At 42.9% G+C, this 14,578-nt stretch overlaps 1 protein-coding gene and 1 pseudogene across 2 annotated transcripts in view; both read right to left on the bottom strand.

Moving 5' to 3' along the window:
* Positions 1–6,393: 6,393 nt before the first annotated feature.
* The window catches only part of THEGL (theg spermatid protein like), a 51,381-nt gene continuing 43,196 nt past the window's right edge, over positions 6,394–14,578 (bottom strand). Inside the window, exons 7-9 of one of the 2 annotated variants that reach the window (XM_004775483.3) lie at positions 10,918–11,049; positions 7,947–8,122; positions 6,394–6,762 (exon numbers count right to left, since the gene is read on the bottom strand). In XM_004775483.3, the coding sequence (XP_004775540.1) occupies positions 6,675–6,762; positions 7,947–8,122; positions 10,918–11,049 (396 nt within the window). In that variant the 3' untranslated portion in view covers positions 6,394–6,674. The remainder of the gene's footprint in view (positions 6,763–7,946; positions 8,123–10,917; positions 11,050–14,578) is intronic. The other variant, XM_004775481.3, reaches the window with a different exon arrangement.
* On the bottom strand, positions 11,757–11,930 carry LOC123392069 (annotated as a pseudogene).

Raw genomic sequence — 14,578 nt, 5'->3', positions numbered from 1 at the left:
CATTCTTCTTCCAGAAAGTGCACTGCCAGCCACAAGTCTATACTTCCTCCCTGTATATTTGAAATCATGCAGTGCAGTCATTTATTCCTTCTACACCAATGGTCAGCCTTGCAGTAATGATCTCAAAGAAGCCAGATCTCAAAATGGCTTCCTGAGCTAGGCTATGCTTTAAGCTTGCTGAAGCCAGGAATGTGGTGCTTTCAAAGTCTCTAAACCCTGAGGCCCTCTCACCTGCTTAAATTGTTACACAAAAAGAGGTGTATTACCTGGGGTCTGTTACCGCTTTCCTTTGATGTCCACCTGCCTAGGCCACTGCTGCTTTCCACAGAGTGGCTACCTGACCACCACCATTGTGTCTCTACTATCCTGGGGCGACTTTGCCCCCCCCCCCCCCCGCCGCTTCACACTGAAAGCAAACTGCTTCTTTCTGCTCCCCTACGGCACACAGCCACCCTTCTCTGTCCCCTGTCTTATGCCTGCCCTGTCTTGCAATCCAGCCCAGGATGCTCAACGTCCTGGAAGTTCCAGCAGACTACGCCTTGGCAACAGAGAGGGGGCAGGCAGACGCAAGCTGCCATGGGTGGGGAAGTTTCCCCGTCTGGCAGCCCCTCCCAACACAAATTAAGAAAGAACATGTATCTTCAGGCTCTCTCTGCTTGCCGCCTGTGGTATGTCTCTGCTGCCAAGGGAGGCCATGGGCGCCAGGACCTCTTCAGATAGGTCCTTAGGAAGCAAAACACTCCAGAAGGAGGAGTGGGAACTAGTTAAGGTGGAAGGTTTAGCTTTGTCAGCAACCAGCACACTCCTCTGCCTCAGTTCATAAAGGTTCTCACTGGCCAACTGTGCATCACTTCAGCTCAAGCCTGCTGTGGGTTGCAGGTTATCTCACAAGTGGAAAAGGGGCTTAAAACACCTAATTGAGGGAGAAATGTCTGCCTGCTCATTGAGCAGACCAAGACCAAGGACATGCTCACAAGCCTAATGGAAGCCAGCTGCTGCCATCAGAACCCCTTACTCCTCCCCAACCCTCTTGGCATCAGCACGAGGCTCCACCAGCGTATTACCAGTCTCAGTTAACTACTGCTGAATAACCAGTCAACCCAAACTTAGTAGCTTAAACCAATAACCAGTTTTTCCCGACAATTCTGTGGATTAGCTGGACAGTGCTTTTGCTGGTCTTGCTGCCTCTCTCACATGAGCACACTTAGCCAAGGGTGAGCCGGAGGATGGGCCCAGATGGGGGGTCTGAGGGGGCTGAGCCTCAAGACGTGGTCCTCAAGGAGGCTGGTGTCTTCCCAGGCAGCCCCAGGGCAGCATTCAAAGATGGCAGGAGCAGAAGTCACAAGGCTTCCTGAGGCCTGGGCGTGGAAGTCATACAACGTCCCTTCTCACTTCGGCCACAGTCTCTCAGTCTAAGCAAGTCACAGGCCAGCCCAGCCTCAAGGCATGGGGAAGCGGACTCCACCTCTGGAGAGGGCTGGGTTTCACTGGGACTGCAACGGGCAGCACCAAAGGGAGTAAACCCCATTATCCAGAAAGACAGGAGAAGCTTCTTAATCCCACTAAGAAGGCTGAGAAAACAAGACCCACTTCCTATGTACTGGATAAGTACTTCCCAAGAACCCAGTGAGGTAGGGGTTAGAGACGAACATTTATCTCCCAGCGTTCCTTGGGAAGTCCCACTCTTCCATGTGGAGCGGCAGAATTCCCCAGAAAAGGACTTCTTGCCTCTTGCCCTCGCCCACCCCATTCCCTCCTACCCATGGGAGCAGTGACCCCTCTCCTAGTGATTCTAGGAGGAGTGCATGTCTTCCTTCTCGAGATCTCAGAGCCATGGGCGATTGCATTCTTTCTGCTCCTGGGGGTCGGGTGTGGCCCGTGGAGGGTTTTCAATTCAATTCCGGAAGAGGGGTACATTGGCAAAGCCATTTGATTTACCTAAACCGCCTTCTCCAAATAGCTTTATCCTTTGTAAAGGAGTTATTTTGAACTCCATCTGCCTGGGTTTCTCAATTGTGTCTGAACTCAGGGAGGGAAAGGGGAAGTGTAATTTATTGGCAACTTTCAAATCCCAGCAGTGAATACTGTTGACCCCTTGTCATTGAGAAGGCAAGGAGCTTGTACATGGTTGCATAGCTAATACTTGGTGATGTTTCCTTCCAGCACCAGCCTCCTCCACCGGATCCCTGACTGCAGGAAGTCATTTAACATTTTTGTCCCCATTGTCCTCCCTTCAGTCAAATCCTGGCTGACAAACAAGTATCTTTAAATCTTCTCCTTCCCACTTATTCTTTACATTTCACATGTCGAGCATTTGCAACCCAGAGGTCAAGGGAAGCATGCTGACCCTTGAACATTCAAAGAGAATTAACTTCAAAACCCTCCTGAACCATAAGTTTGGTGAAAGTCCTGAATCCCTCCCATTCCCCTGAATGTGGGGTAGAGTACCCGTTGATCTTATATTACCTTATTCCCAGCGAATTGTAACCCCACAAACCTACTTCCACCAACTTATGAATTAACTCACCATTTTGTACATGCGATACATGTACAAAAGGGTGAGTATCCCTGTATCCCTGGACATGGGATAAAGACAAGTTGCCTCGAATTCCCCCGCTTAAACAGCCATGACACCAACCATTTGGGAGCAAAGCGGACCTCATTGAAAGTACCAGTGTTGGGGCAGTTCTGCATTGCCGAGGACCCCAAGCCTCTGCTGAGACCTGTCGCTGTCCATCCTGGCTCCCCTTCCACTTTATTATGCAAAGCTTGAAACACGTCCAATAGAAGTGAGAGTGCTATAATGAACCCTCTGTCCCTGTCACTTAGTTTCAACAATCAACTCACACTCTCATCCACTCCCTTGTTGAGGCTGCTTCAAAGCAAACTCTGGCGATCCCTTCATACACAAGTGCTTTAGCCCACACCTCTAAAAGACTGCTTTTATACCATACCAATACCCTCCTAAGTATAATTAGCAATTCCTCAATATCAGCAAATACCAAGTCAGGGTTCATACCTTCCTGGTCCCTCTTCTCTCCCCCCTCCACCCCAGGTTCAATCACACTTGACAGAGATGACTTGCACCTGTTAATCCTCAGTAGACAGGTCCACTCACAGCAACACAGACCCATATATGGACTGCCTACCTGAACAGGGCCATCTGTCTTATTGGGGACAGTAGGCCCAATGCCCGTAGCTCACAGTATTTTCAGGAGCTCACAAAGATGTTGCAGCTTTAAATGAGAATGAAAAAAGAAACTTTTAGTTAAAAAAATATTTTAATATGCAATATTAATATGTCCATCTTTATAAGAACAGTCATAAAATGTAATTTTTCATATTAATATAAGGAAGAACCCAGAAAGGCAAAAGTGCCCAGGAACCAAGCAAGTCTTAAGATAGCCCGGCACCTGGCATCTCCTTTGATCTCAAAGCATCCAAAAAGCGTCTTCTAATCTAAGTGTCCAGAACTGAACACATGCTTCTCTAGTTTCCTCTTCTGGTCCTCTCCCACTGAAGGGATAAATTGTGGAAATCAAGATTACCCAAATGAGGACACACCAGGCTATTTATTTAGAGCTTGTATTATGAGTCAGACATTGCTGCTTGCATCTGGCAGAGACTCAAAGACAGAGTGTTAAAGCTTTACAGGGGACAAGGAGGAGGTTTGGGCATGCTCTGATTAAAGGCTGCTGGTGGGGGGAGCTCAGAGATGAGCTAACCAGAAATAGGGCATCCTGTGTGACTGGCCTGGGGAGTATATTTGGCTCTCTCTGGTTGGCCCTGAAACTTGGAGGTGGGGGCAAAAATTGGCAGCAGTAAGGACCACTGACCAAATCCTGACCCTTCTGGGCTAATTGCTACAGGGGTTGTGGTTTAGGTCCCTAACCTGGTGATCGCTGCGAAGGCTGTAAGTCAGAGTCTACTGTCGTAACGGCCCGGCCATTGTCCATTTGTGTATTCAGACGCTTCTAGCTTATTTCATAACTTAGAAATCCAGGAGTTCTTAACTGCTTCCCTCTCTCCCACACCATATTCATATTCAACCCATCACCAAATGCCATAAAAATTCACCTCCTCAAATCTCTTGTCAGTTTGTCATTTCTTTCCATCTTTACTATTGTACCACCAAACTGTTTTCTTCTTTCGTCCAACCTACTAAATAGCCCCCTTGTCTACCTACTTCTACTGTCTCCCTTCTGATTTATTTGTCCAAGGACGTTTTTTCAAATGGCAACCCTGGTTACATTATCCCTGTGTGTACATTACTCCAACAACTCTCAAGGGTTTTAGGATAAAAAGCATAGCCTTCAACATGGCCTCCAGGGCCCTGCATGGTCTGGCTTCCCTCCTTCTGCTCCTCTTGCAACGTGCAACCCCGTTTCCACCTCTGTTTGAATGAAACCGGCTTTCCTTCAGTCCTCACTGCATCTGTCCGCCTGCCACAGGGGATTTACTAGAAGGCTGCGGGCACCTGCTGAGTCAAAGGAGTAGGCGAAGGGTCACGGCAGCTCCAGGGACTCAGGGGGTAGGAGCAGAATAAGTCTCATCAGGGCACCGCTACTGGGAAACACCAGCCCTTGCACCACTCTGGATAAGCTTCAAAGCCCCAGGGGTGCCTGGGTGGCTCAGTTGGTTAAATGTCTGCCTTTGGCTCAGGTCATCATCTCAGGGTCCTGGAATTGAACCCTGCTTTGGGCTTCCTGCTCAGTGGGGAGTCTGCTCCTCCTTCTCCCTCTGCCCCTTACCCCCTGCTTGTGTGCTCTCTCTCTCAAATAAATAAAATACTAAAAAAAAGTACCAGTAAAGCTTTAAACAATGAAGACAAAGTAATTCTCCAAAAGCAAACTGGGAGTTCTTATCAGGAGGAGGAGAAATGGATGTAGGATGGCTCCCAAATCAACAAATGTCCACTAAACACATGTTCCCACTACCTGGACTGACTTCCCACCTCCTATGTGGTTAGTTAACCTTACTCAATTTTTAGATTCCAGCCCAATTATCCCTTCATTAAAAAAATATTCCTCTGCCCTCCCAAGGGAGTCAGAGTTCTCTATCCTGTTATTTCCAGGATTATAATCTCTCTGTCATGGCACTTTGCCACCTGTGTAGTTTTACATTAGTGAATGTGTGAATTACCTCCATCTCTCCCAATTGGCTCAACAGCCCATGAGAGCTGTTGGGGTTAGTGGGATGATCTCCAATGCCTGGTACAGTACCTGGCAAAGCAAAGCCACTCAACAAACATTCACTCGATGTATGAATCAAGCCATAAAGGTTTTTATTTTCCCATTGATATGAACTATCCCTTCCCCCTCTTAGAAGATAAAAGGAGCTAAATTTGTAAACAATTTTTTCCCAATTCATACTTTTTTACATGATTTTCTTTTTTTAAAAGATTTATTTATTTGAGAGAGAGTGTGAGAGAGAGGGAGTGCAAATGGGGGGAGGGGTAAGGGAGGGAAAGCAGCAGACTCCCCACTGAGTGCAGAGCAGGATGTGGGGCTCAATCTCACAACCCTGAGATCGTGACCTGAGCTGAAATCACAAGCTGGATGCTCAACTGACTGAGTCACTCAGGAACCCCCATAATTTTCTTATTTAATCTTTACAATAATGCAGCAGGAACCCATTTTACACATAAAGAAACAGGCACGGGGTGGGGGCAGAGGTTAGGAAATGTGTTCAAAATCACATACCTGCCATAAATGATCCATGGGGAGACTAAGCCAGGTCTGCCTGATTCCAAAATGCAAGTTCAAAATTACTACATGATATTGCCTCTCCATAACACTAGTTATCTCCTTAACACAGAGCATTGGAGACAGAACTCAGCCATCTGTAAAACTGGTTATCAGATAAGATCATTTTCATGTAAATCTAAATATGTCATAAAACTTAGTTTCATTTGTAAAATACTGATCCCTAAAGAGAATAAAACAATTAAATTTTAAAAACTCTGGGCAGATGTAACTTGACAGAGAATCCAATGCTTACCAAATACCTTGCTTTTTCTGTCATTCCTGATAAATGACGCAGCCTGAGTGAAGGAACAGAGATTGGGGCAGGGGTGATTATTTAAGGCAACCTGTTCCCTAAATTTCATCTACGGATCATGAAAAGCATTTCAAGTTATCCCAAAAGGCTTCACCGTTTCGGTCTTACTTCTTGGTTAAGGAGGGGAGGTTGGAAAAGCAACACAAAGAATTATTCCCGTTCCCAGGATTTACTAGAGCAGAGACTGAGCAGAGACCAGCTGCTGGGGAATCTGGATCTCTCCAGGCAAAGGAAAACAAAGTCAGCAAACACAAGGAATTGTTTGCTCAGGTCAGCCAGAGCAATGAGATGGCCAAGATGCTTGTGAGGAGATAGAGCAAGGATAAGGCAGGCTCTCAGCTTCTCTTTTATTGTGTGCTCGAGTCTCCAAATCTGCTGAAGACATGACTGCAGGTAACACCAGGAATTGCTATTTGATGGTCACAGTGGTGTTCCCTGAAGATCTCGATGGTTTGGAGAGGATGCGGGAATACGAGGTGATGAGCTCAGAGTAGGGAACTAAGTCACCTCATATGTTTTCTAGACACATAACTAGAGTCTGACTGATGCGGCTTTCTGTATTTAATGCACAACTGGTTCTGCCAGCTCCTGGATCCTTGGAGAACACTGACTTTTCAAAGCAGCTGGCTTGACTTTAAAAACATCTGGATCGTAATATATAATATGCACAGGAGACCTGAAATGGGGGAAAAAGAATGTGACCTGAAAAAAAATGAACAGAAAATGGAACTATGGTATTATTCTGTTTTGATTTTTCATAAGTGCCCCATGAAACAGGTGTCAGGACCCCCATGGTACAGATAAGGACGTGAAGGCTCAGGGAAGTTATAATAATGACCTGTGGTCAAATCCCGATTCATCTATCTATCAGATTCCAAAGCCCTGGCTCTTTCCACAGAAAGTTAATTCTGGAAATTTTTCAATAATCTGACAATGTTAAAACAAGCCCAGCAGTCCGATGGTGGCCTAAAAGAAATCAAATTTTTGAAGTTCCCACCCGTAGCACCTTCCCACCAAATAATAGCTTTGCCACTGGGGTAGACCCTGACACCGTTATCTTATTCTTCCCTTTCCTTTGTCAATGAACAGAGAAAGAGCTTCATTTCATTGCTGTTGAACTTTATTTCTTTAAAAGGCAAAACACATTATAAAAATATAAAAAGATTATATAAGAATGAACATAGTCCCAGTTCCCCAAGCTGAAGACTTCTAAGACTCTTTCAGCTTCTCCTAGGTCTTCCTGACGATGCTTAAAAGGGGGATCAGGCATCATCTCATAAAGGAAACAATATGACCTGAGATTCAGGCAAGTTAAGAAATCTTCTAAAAAGTAAACAGGAATTAGAGTCCCTTTCTTCTTTGTGGAACGTATTATTTATTTCAAGTAGGTCATAAACACACACGATGCAAAGATACGGAAAAACACAAAAGCTCTGTTAGGTAAAAGAGTAAATCTTTCTCCCATCCCCGTTCCCTTGGGCTCCCCAAGAGCAAGCGTTGTTACTAGACTCTTGCATACTTTTCTGAGATATTATAGGCACATGCAAGCAAACATATGGCACATACCTGTTTTCTTAGAACATTCTTAGCATTGTGTGCTCTGTTATGTACTTGTATCACCTAACAATATGTTAGATAAATAGTCCCATATCCATCCTTAGAGTTGTTTCCTAGATTAAGTATCAGTACTCGTCCATTAACCCTTTAACTGCTGTCTTATATTTATGGTAAGACCATAGATTTGTCACAATCAATATAACAGGTGATATGTTTTTGAACATTTCTTGTATTTCTATGATTATTTTCTTCGGTCTTATTAGGTTAATTTTCCCCCCTCCCTCACACCCCCAGCTTTCCTGTCCCATCTTAGTGATAAATTAACCTACCTTTTATTTGGATTGGCTAGTTCTTGAATTCTGGGAGATAGCTTGCAATGGATAGCAGCATAAGATACTGGCCAGTGGGCATCACGGTCAGGTCGATAATCTCGATGAAGAGGCCTGGCCTTAGCTAGAGCTATTATTCGAGGGGTAGGTTTGTATAGCAAGGCAGCACGGGGTATCTATAGTAGAAGAACAAGACACGAAAATAGATCCCAATTTTCCCATCTCTCTCTCTTTACAATGATTGCCCTAGTTGAATCACCATCCAGGATTCTTTCCTGGATCACTGCAGCAGACTCCTCATTAGTCTCCTGTTTCCATTTTTGCTCTGTACGATCTAGCCTTCACATACCAATTACTGAGGGAGAGAATGAGCATTTTAATGAGAGCAGTCCATGAGCCAGACAGTGTTCTAAGTGGGGCACCTACATCATTCCAGCTAATCATCATAATAACCCTATGAGGTATGTACTTTCTGAAGCCCAAGTCAGATTATGTCACTCTCGGGGTCCAGAACCTTTCAACGGTTTCCCATTTTGCTGTGAATAATATTTAGACTCCTTATTGAGTCTCCTAGAAGGCCCCACGTGACCTGACTGCTATCCCATTCCTCTGACCTCATCTCCCTCCCCTCCCCACCTTTATCACGATGAGCCTTGCCACACAAGGCCCCGCAGGCCCAGCCCTTTCCACCTTGGGACTTTTGCACCCGCTAGCTCTTCTGCTTGAAATCCTCTTCCCTCAACGGTGTCATGGCTGCCTCTTCCTCATTCAAGCCTCTAGACTCAAACATCACAGTCTCAAGGACATCCTCACTATCCAAAATACATCAACCTTTCTGAAAACCTCTACAGAACACTTACTCAATCTTCTTTTTTTTTTTTTTTTAAAGATTTTATTTATTTATTTGACAGAGATCACAAGTAGGCTGAGAGGCAGGCAGGGAGAGAGGAGGAAGCAGGCTCCATGCTGAGCAGAGAGCCCGATGCGGGGCTCAATCCCAGGACCCTGGGATCATGACCTGAGCCGAAGGCAGAGGCAGAGGCTTTAACCCACTGAGCCACCCAGGCGCCCCTCAATCCTCTTTATAGTACATACCAACACCCTACTTTGTGCACTTATCTCTTTGTTAGTATGTTTATTGTCTGCTTTTCCCCATTAGAATTTAAACTTCTTGAAAGAGGTACATGTTTGCCAAAAGCTAGAGTAAGTGCATAACTGGTGTGGAATATATGTTGACTGACTGATCAACTCCTTCTGCTCTTACTTTGAAAATCACACCTGCCAGGTTGCCTTTCTTTCTTTCTTTTTTTTTAAGATTTTATTTATTTATTTGACAGAGAGAAATCACAAGTAGATGGAGAGGCAGGCAGAGAGAGAGAGAGAGAGGGAAGCAGGCTCCCTGCTGAGCAGAGAGCCCGACGCGGGACTCGATCCCAGGACCCTGAGATCATGACCTGAGCCGAAGGCAGCGGCTTAACCCACTGAGCCACCCAGGCGCCCAGGTTGCCTTTCTGTTACGTTGCTGTATCAGTGAAACTGGAAGGATGACATGGAGCCCCTGGTCTCTCTCTCTTAAATGCTCACTCGAAAGAATCACGATGGATAAAAACACCCCCTCCGCAACCCTGAAAGTACTATTTTGCATTGGTACAGACTTGTTTTGGGTTCTAAGAGTATGATTATCCACAGTGGTATCACTTTTTTAAAAGATTTTTTGCATAAACTCCCAAACAAACCTAGCAACCAAAGAAAAACAACTGTAGCCCCATTTTGTACTCCAAAAAAACTGAAAATAAAGTGATTTGTCCAAGGGCCACAAGGCAGGTCATTTTAGCAAACGCAAATCCTGAGGGGTTTTGAATCCCAGGCTAGTTTTCTTTCCTAACAGAACTGCATATTATATCCTCAGTTCTCAGAGGGTAAAATTTATCCAACCTCCTTGGCAACATGGTCACTAGATATTTACTGAAAATTAAGTGGGGACTGGGCACCGAGTTGGCACTACAATGAATAGAGGGGAGTGTCAAGGAGAAAGAGGGAGGGAAGCCACTGAGTGTGCCAGGCTCTATGCTGAGCACCAACGCCTTCTCAATGATTTCAGACCGCAACAGTCCTCCCAGTGTTACCATTATAATCTCTCTGCTCACCTTGCTTCACCCAGCTTCAAGGTCATCCCCACTTCAAGATTTTGTCACGTGCTCTTCCCTTTACTAGAATATTCTTTTTTTTTTTTTTTAAGATTTTATTTATTTATTTGACAGAGAGAGATCACAAGCAGGCAGAGAGGCAGGCAGAGAGAGAGAGAGGAGGAAGCAGGCTCCCCGCCGAGCAGAGAGCCTGATGCGGGACTCGACCCCAGGACCCTGAGATCATGACCTGAGCTGAAGGTAGTGGCTTAACCCACTGAGCCACCCAGGCGCCCATAGAATATTCTTTTCTCAGACCTTCACCTAGCTGACTCCTTCTTGTCACTCAGATCTCACACCAGCTAGTCCTTCCTTAGAGAGGCTTTCCCTGACTACCATATATAAAGTAGATTATTCCCCACCCTCACCCATAGTCAACCATTTCCTACTTTATTTTCATCGCACTTATAATACCTGACCCTATCTTATCTGTTTACATATTTTTTGCCTCCCTCCATCTGGTTCACTGGGAATGGTAGCTGGCATACAGTAGGCCCTCAAATATTTGAATGAATAAATAAGGTTCAGGAACACTGTCACAACATCACAGAGCTAGTGGTGAGGCTGGAATCTGAACTCAGCTCTTACAGATTCCAAAGCCCATGCTCTTTGCCCTCTATCCTCAGTTTCTCAACATACTTCCAGCTAGGTCTTCTTCATACCACAGACCACTCTTTCAAGACTATCTTTCCCAACGACTTTGGCCTATGTCCTATAGTAGCAAAATAGCACTGGAGAAACAACCAAAAAATGAACTGAAGGATGTCAAGGCAGTGGAGGCTTACAGGACGGATGGGCAGTTCACTTTGTTCTCTTTCAAAGCACAGACCCTCTATCTTGATCCTTGGATGGGCAAGGTCTATAGTTCTTGGAGTGGCAACAGCAGTCAGGGCAGGTACTGAAATCTCGGTTCCAATCTAGGGGAGAAAAATAAAATAGGGTCTGTAAGTATTAAATCATAAATACCATCTCCATCAAGGTTCCAAAGAACGGTCTGACCTCTGGACCAGACTTCTCAACAAATCCAGCAGAAAAGATGAGAGTCTTGCAGTAACCCATGGTCATGGCTAAGAGGATCAATTTCCATCTTTCTCAAACTAGGTTGTATGAATTTCAACCCAGCTTTTCAGGAACTTATTGTTAAACTAAAGATGGGGAGGAAATGGCAACATTACATATTGACTAAGAGATAAACAGTAATGCTGATTTGTGGAATGAAAACTCAGCCAAGAGGATAGGCTCAGGCCTGCTACATGAGAACACCATAAAAGGGAGAGCTCTGTTTTGTTTTTAACTATTTTTGGCCTTTGGAAACTGGGACTCACGTTATCACAAATCCCCATGTTAAAATGAACTCAAGTGGTTCTCTTCTAATTGGAACAGGTAAGAAAAAGAAACCAAAGCCAAGAGGAAGAAAGGTAGAATCACATTCTCCATAGACAATGCTGTGCTAGTCCCCCAAGTCATTTCTAACTATCTGAATTGTGGAAATGTACTCAACTTATACGGTCTTCTATTTCAATTATGAGTATTTCAAACTCAAAACTTACCACAAGACTTTAAGAGGGAATATAATCAATAACTGGAAATAAAACAGGATTTTAACTGTGGGCAGAAAAACAATATACAAGGTATGTTGCAAATCTCTTTTTGTGTTAAGACAATGATGATACTAATGCTGACAGTGTTTTACATGTACTAATTCATTTGTTCTTCACCTAGGGTATCATTTTTCAATTAGCAATAATCGCGCCTCAGATAAACCTCATTGGCTACGATACTGCCACTGTGCAAAGCTAAGGTATCATTTTTATTTGTAGTTCACTCATGGAGAAACTAAGGTACTATATGAAGTTCAGAAATTTATTTAAGTTTTTATTGTGAATAAGTTGCACAGCTGGGATTCAAACCTAAGGTCTTATTTGTCTGCACAATTCCACGATAAGAAAGTCTTTCTTGGATTTTCCCACTCTTCCTTTGATATCTCTCAATACTTTATTTATTCTCTTTTATGAGTACCAAATAATCTTAATTATTTACCTATAGGTCTATGGTTTCCTCTAAATTGAAATTTCCTTTAAGGAAAGGAACCATTTTGTCATTCTTATTGTATCCTGTATTATATAATTGATTAAGAACTATGTGTTTAATGAATTGAGTAAATGAGTGATTTATTTCCTTTCTTATTATAAGCCTTAATTGAAAACAGCGGTTGTCATATATTTCTTTGATTTTTCCAGAGCTTTTTGGAGACAAAGCTTTATTCACTGGAAATGATTAATTAGTATTTCTAGTTAGTATAGACACTAAGCCCAGACTGCTTCAGTGGTAAATTCTATCAAATATTTAAGAGAAAGAAATAATATAAATTTATATTAACCTACAAAGAATAAGAAATACTATTAATCTATGGTGATAGGAATCTGGAAGTGGTTGGCTCTAGGAAGGGATAGAGTGGGATTGACCAGAAACGGAGGAAATTTGGGGGGATAATGTTTTGTATCTTGATTGAGGTTGTTATTGAATGGATATATACATTTGTTAAAAGCTCACTAAACTATACACTTAAGATCTATGCATTTTATATAAATTATAACTCCAGAATTTTAGAATATAAGCTGGGAAAAATACATATCTATATGGTGAAGAATATCTCTAATATGTAAAGAACTGTTATGAATCAATAAAAAATATACAGACCACTAGAAAAATAAATACAGCCATGAATAGACAAAAGTTTACAAAAGGAAACTACACAGGTAAATAAATGTTGGGAACTATTGAATTTATTAGCAATCCAAGAAGTTGAAGAGTTTTATTAATGAGATAGCATTTTTAAAATTAATATTTTATAAAATAAATAATATCTAATGTTGCCAAGAATGTAGTGTGAAAGTCAGCCAAATAATCCAAGCAAATATGTAAATCAAAATCACTTTTGTTTGAACATATTTTGGGATAATATATGAATCACCTCAAAAATGTTCATACCCTTAGTCTGGTAACTTTACTTCTCAAATTTTTGTTCTCAGAAAATAACCAGATTGATGTCTTCGCCGAAATAGCTCAGTTGGGAGAGCGTTAGACTGAAGAAAATAACCAGATTGAGAATGATGGGGGAGGGGCACATTGGCAAAATGACCTTATAAATTAAGACAGTAAGTTAGACAAAGGCACGTGAGATATGCAGAGTACAGATGGTCAATACTCAAAGGTATCTGCTAAATATAAAATAAGAGTCTTCAAAGGCAAAATCTCTTGAGTCAAAGATTTTAAAAATCTACACAGGTCAATCAGTCTGAATAGGAGCTGCAGACTGTAAGTAGAGAGAGAATGATGGATAACAACTAAGTGAGCTATGAAACCAACCTTTTTTAAAAAAGTGTTGCAGTCTCTGTCCAAGTCACCATAAGAAGAGACAAAGTATGACATTCACAGAGGTTAAAAGACCTTCTACAGGGACACCTGGATGGCTCAGTCAGTTAAACATCTGCCTTCAGCTCAGATCATGATCCTGGGGTTCTGGGATGGAGCCCCACGTCAAGCTCCCTGCTCAGCTGGGAGCCTGCTTCTCCCTCCCTCCTGCTCATTCTCTCTCTCTTGAACGGTTTCTCAAATAATTAAATCTTTAAAAAAAAAAAAAGACTTTCTACAGTTCATCCATCCAAAGTCTCTGGTGACAAGTAACCTAAGGTACTTATGAGAGTAACTTGGCTTCCTTCATGGGCATGTGTATATTAAAACTCTGGAAGATTCAGCATTAACTGTAAAAAAGTTAAGAGAATTTAAATAATAGGATTAATACTTTGTATTAAGAATTGCAGGCGCCGGGGTGGCTCAGGGGGTTAAGCCTCTGCCTTCAGCTCAGGACATGGTCTCGGGGTCCTGGGATCAAGCCCCGCATTGGGCTCTCTGCTCAGCAGGCAGCCTGCTTCCCCCTCTCTCTCTGCCTGCTTCTCTGCCTACTTGTGATCTCTGTCTGTCAAATAAATAAATAAAAAATCTTAAAAAAAAAAGAATAAGTTTATGCAATGGATCACCTGGGTGGCTCAGTTGGTCAAGTGTCTGACTCTTGATTTTGGCTCAGGTCATGGTCTTGTGAGATGGAGCTCTGTGTCGAGTTCTGTGTTTTGCAAGAAGTCTGCTTAAGATTCTCTCTCTCTCCCTCTTTTTGCCCCTTCCCCCTGCTCTGTCTCTCTCTCAAATAAATAAATAAATCTTAAAAAAAAAAAAGAAGTATGTGCAAGAACTGAGGAAATTTGGACATGGACCATGGAGTAGGTATAGTATTTCTCAATGAAACTTCCTGATTTTGATAATAATTCTGTGGTTACATATGATGATGATCTTGTTCTTAGGAAATACACACTGAAATATTTAGGAAAATGAGTGTATGATGTCTGTACCTCTCAAAAATTAAAATACACCCACATACACACATTCATA

Source organism: Mustela putorius, unplaced genomic scaffold (assembly GCF_011764305.1).
Source record: "Mustela putorius furo isolate JIRA1106 unplaced genomic scaffold, ASM1176430v1.1 tig00000430_pilon_pilon_pilon, whole genome shotgun sequence".
Taxonomy (NCBI): Eukaryota; Metazoa; Chordata; class Mammalia; order Carnivora; family Mustelidae; genus Mustela; species Mustela putorius.
The sequence above is the reverse complement of the archived record's forward strand: the minus strand, read 5'-3'. Positions and strand labels throughout refer to the sequence as shown.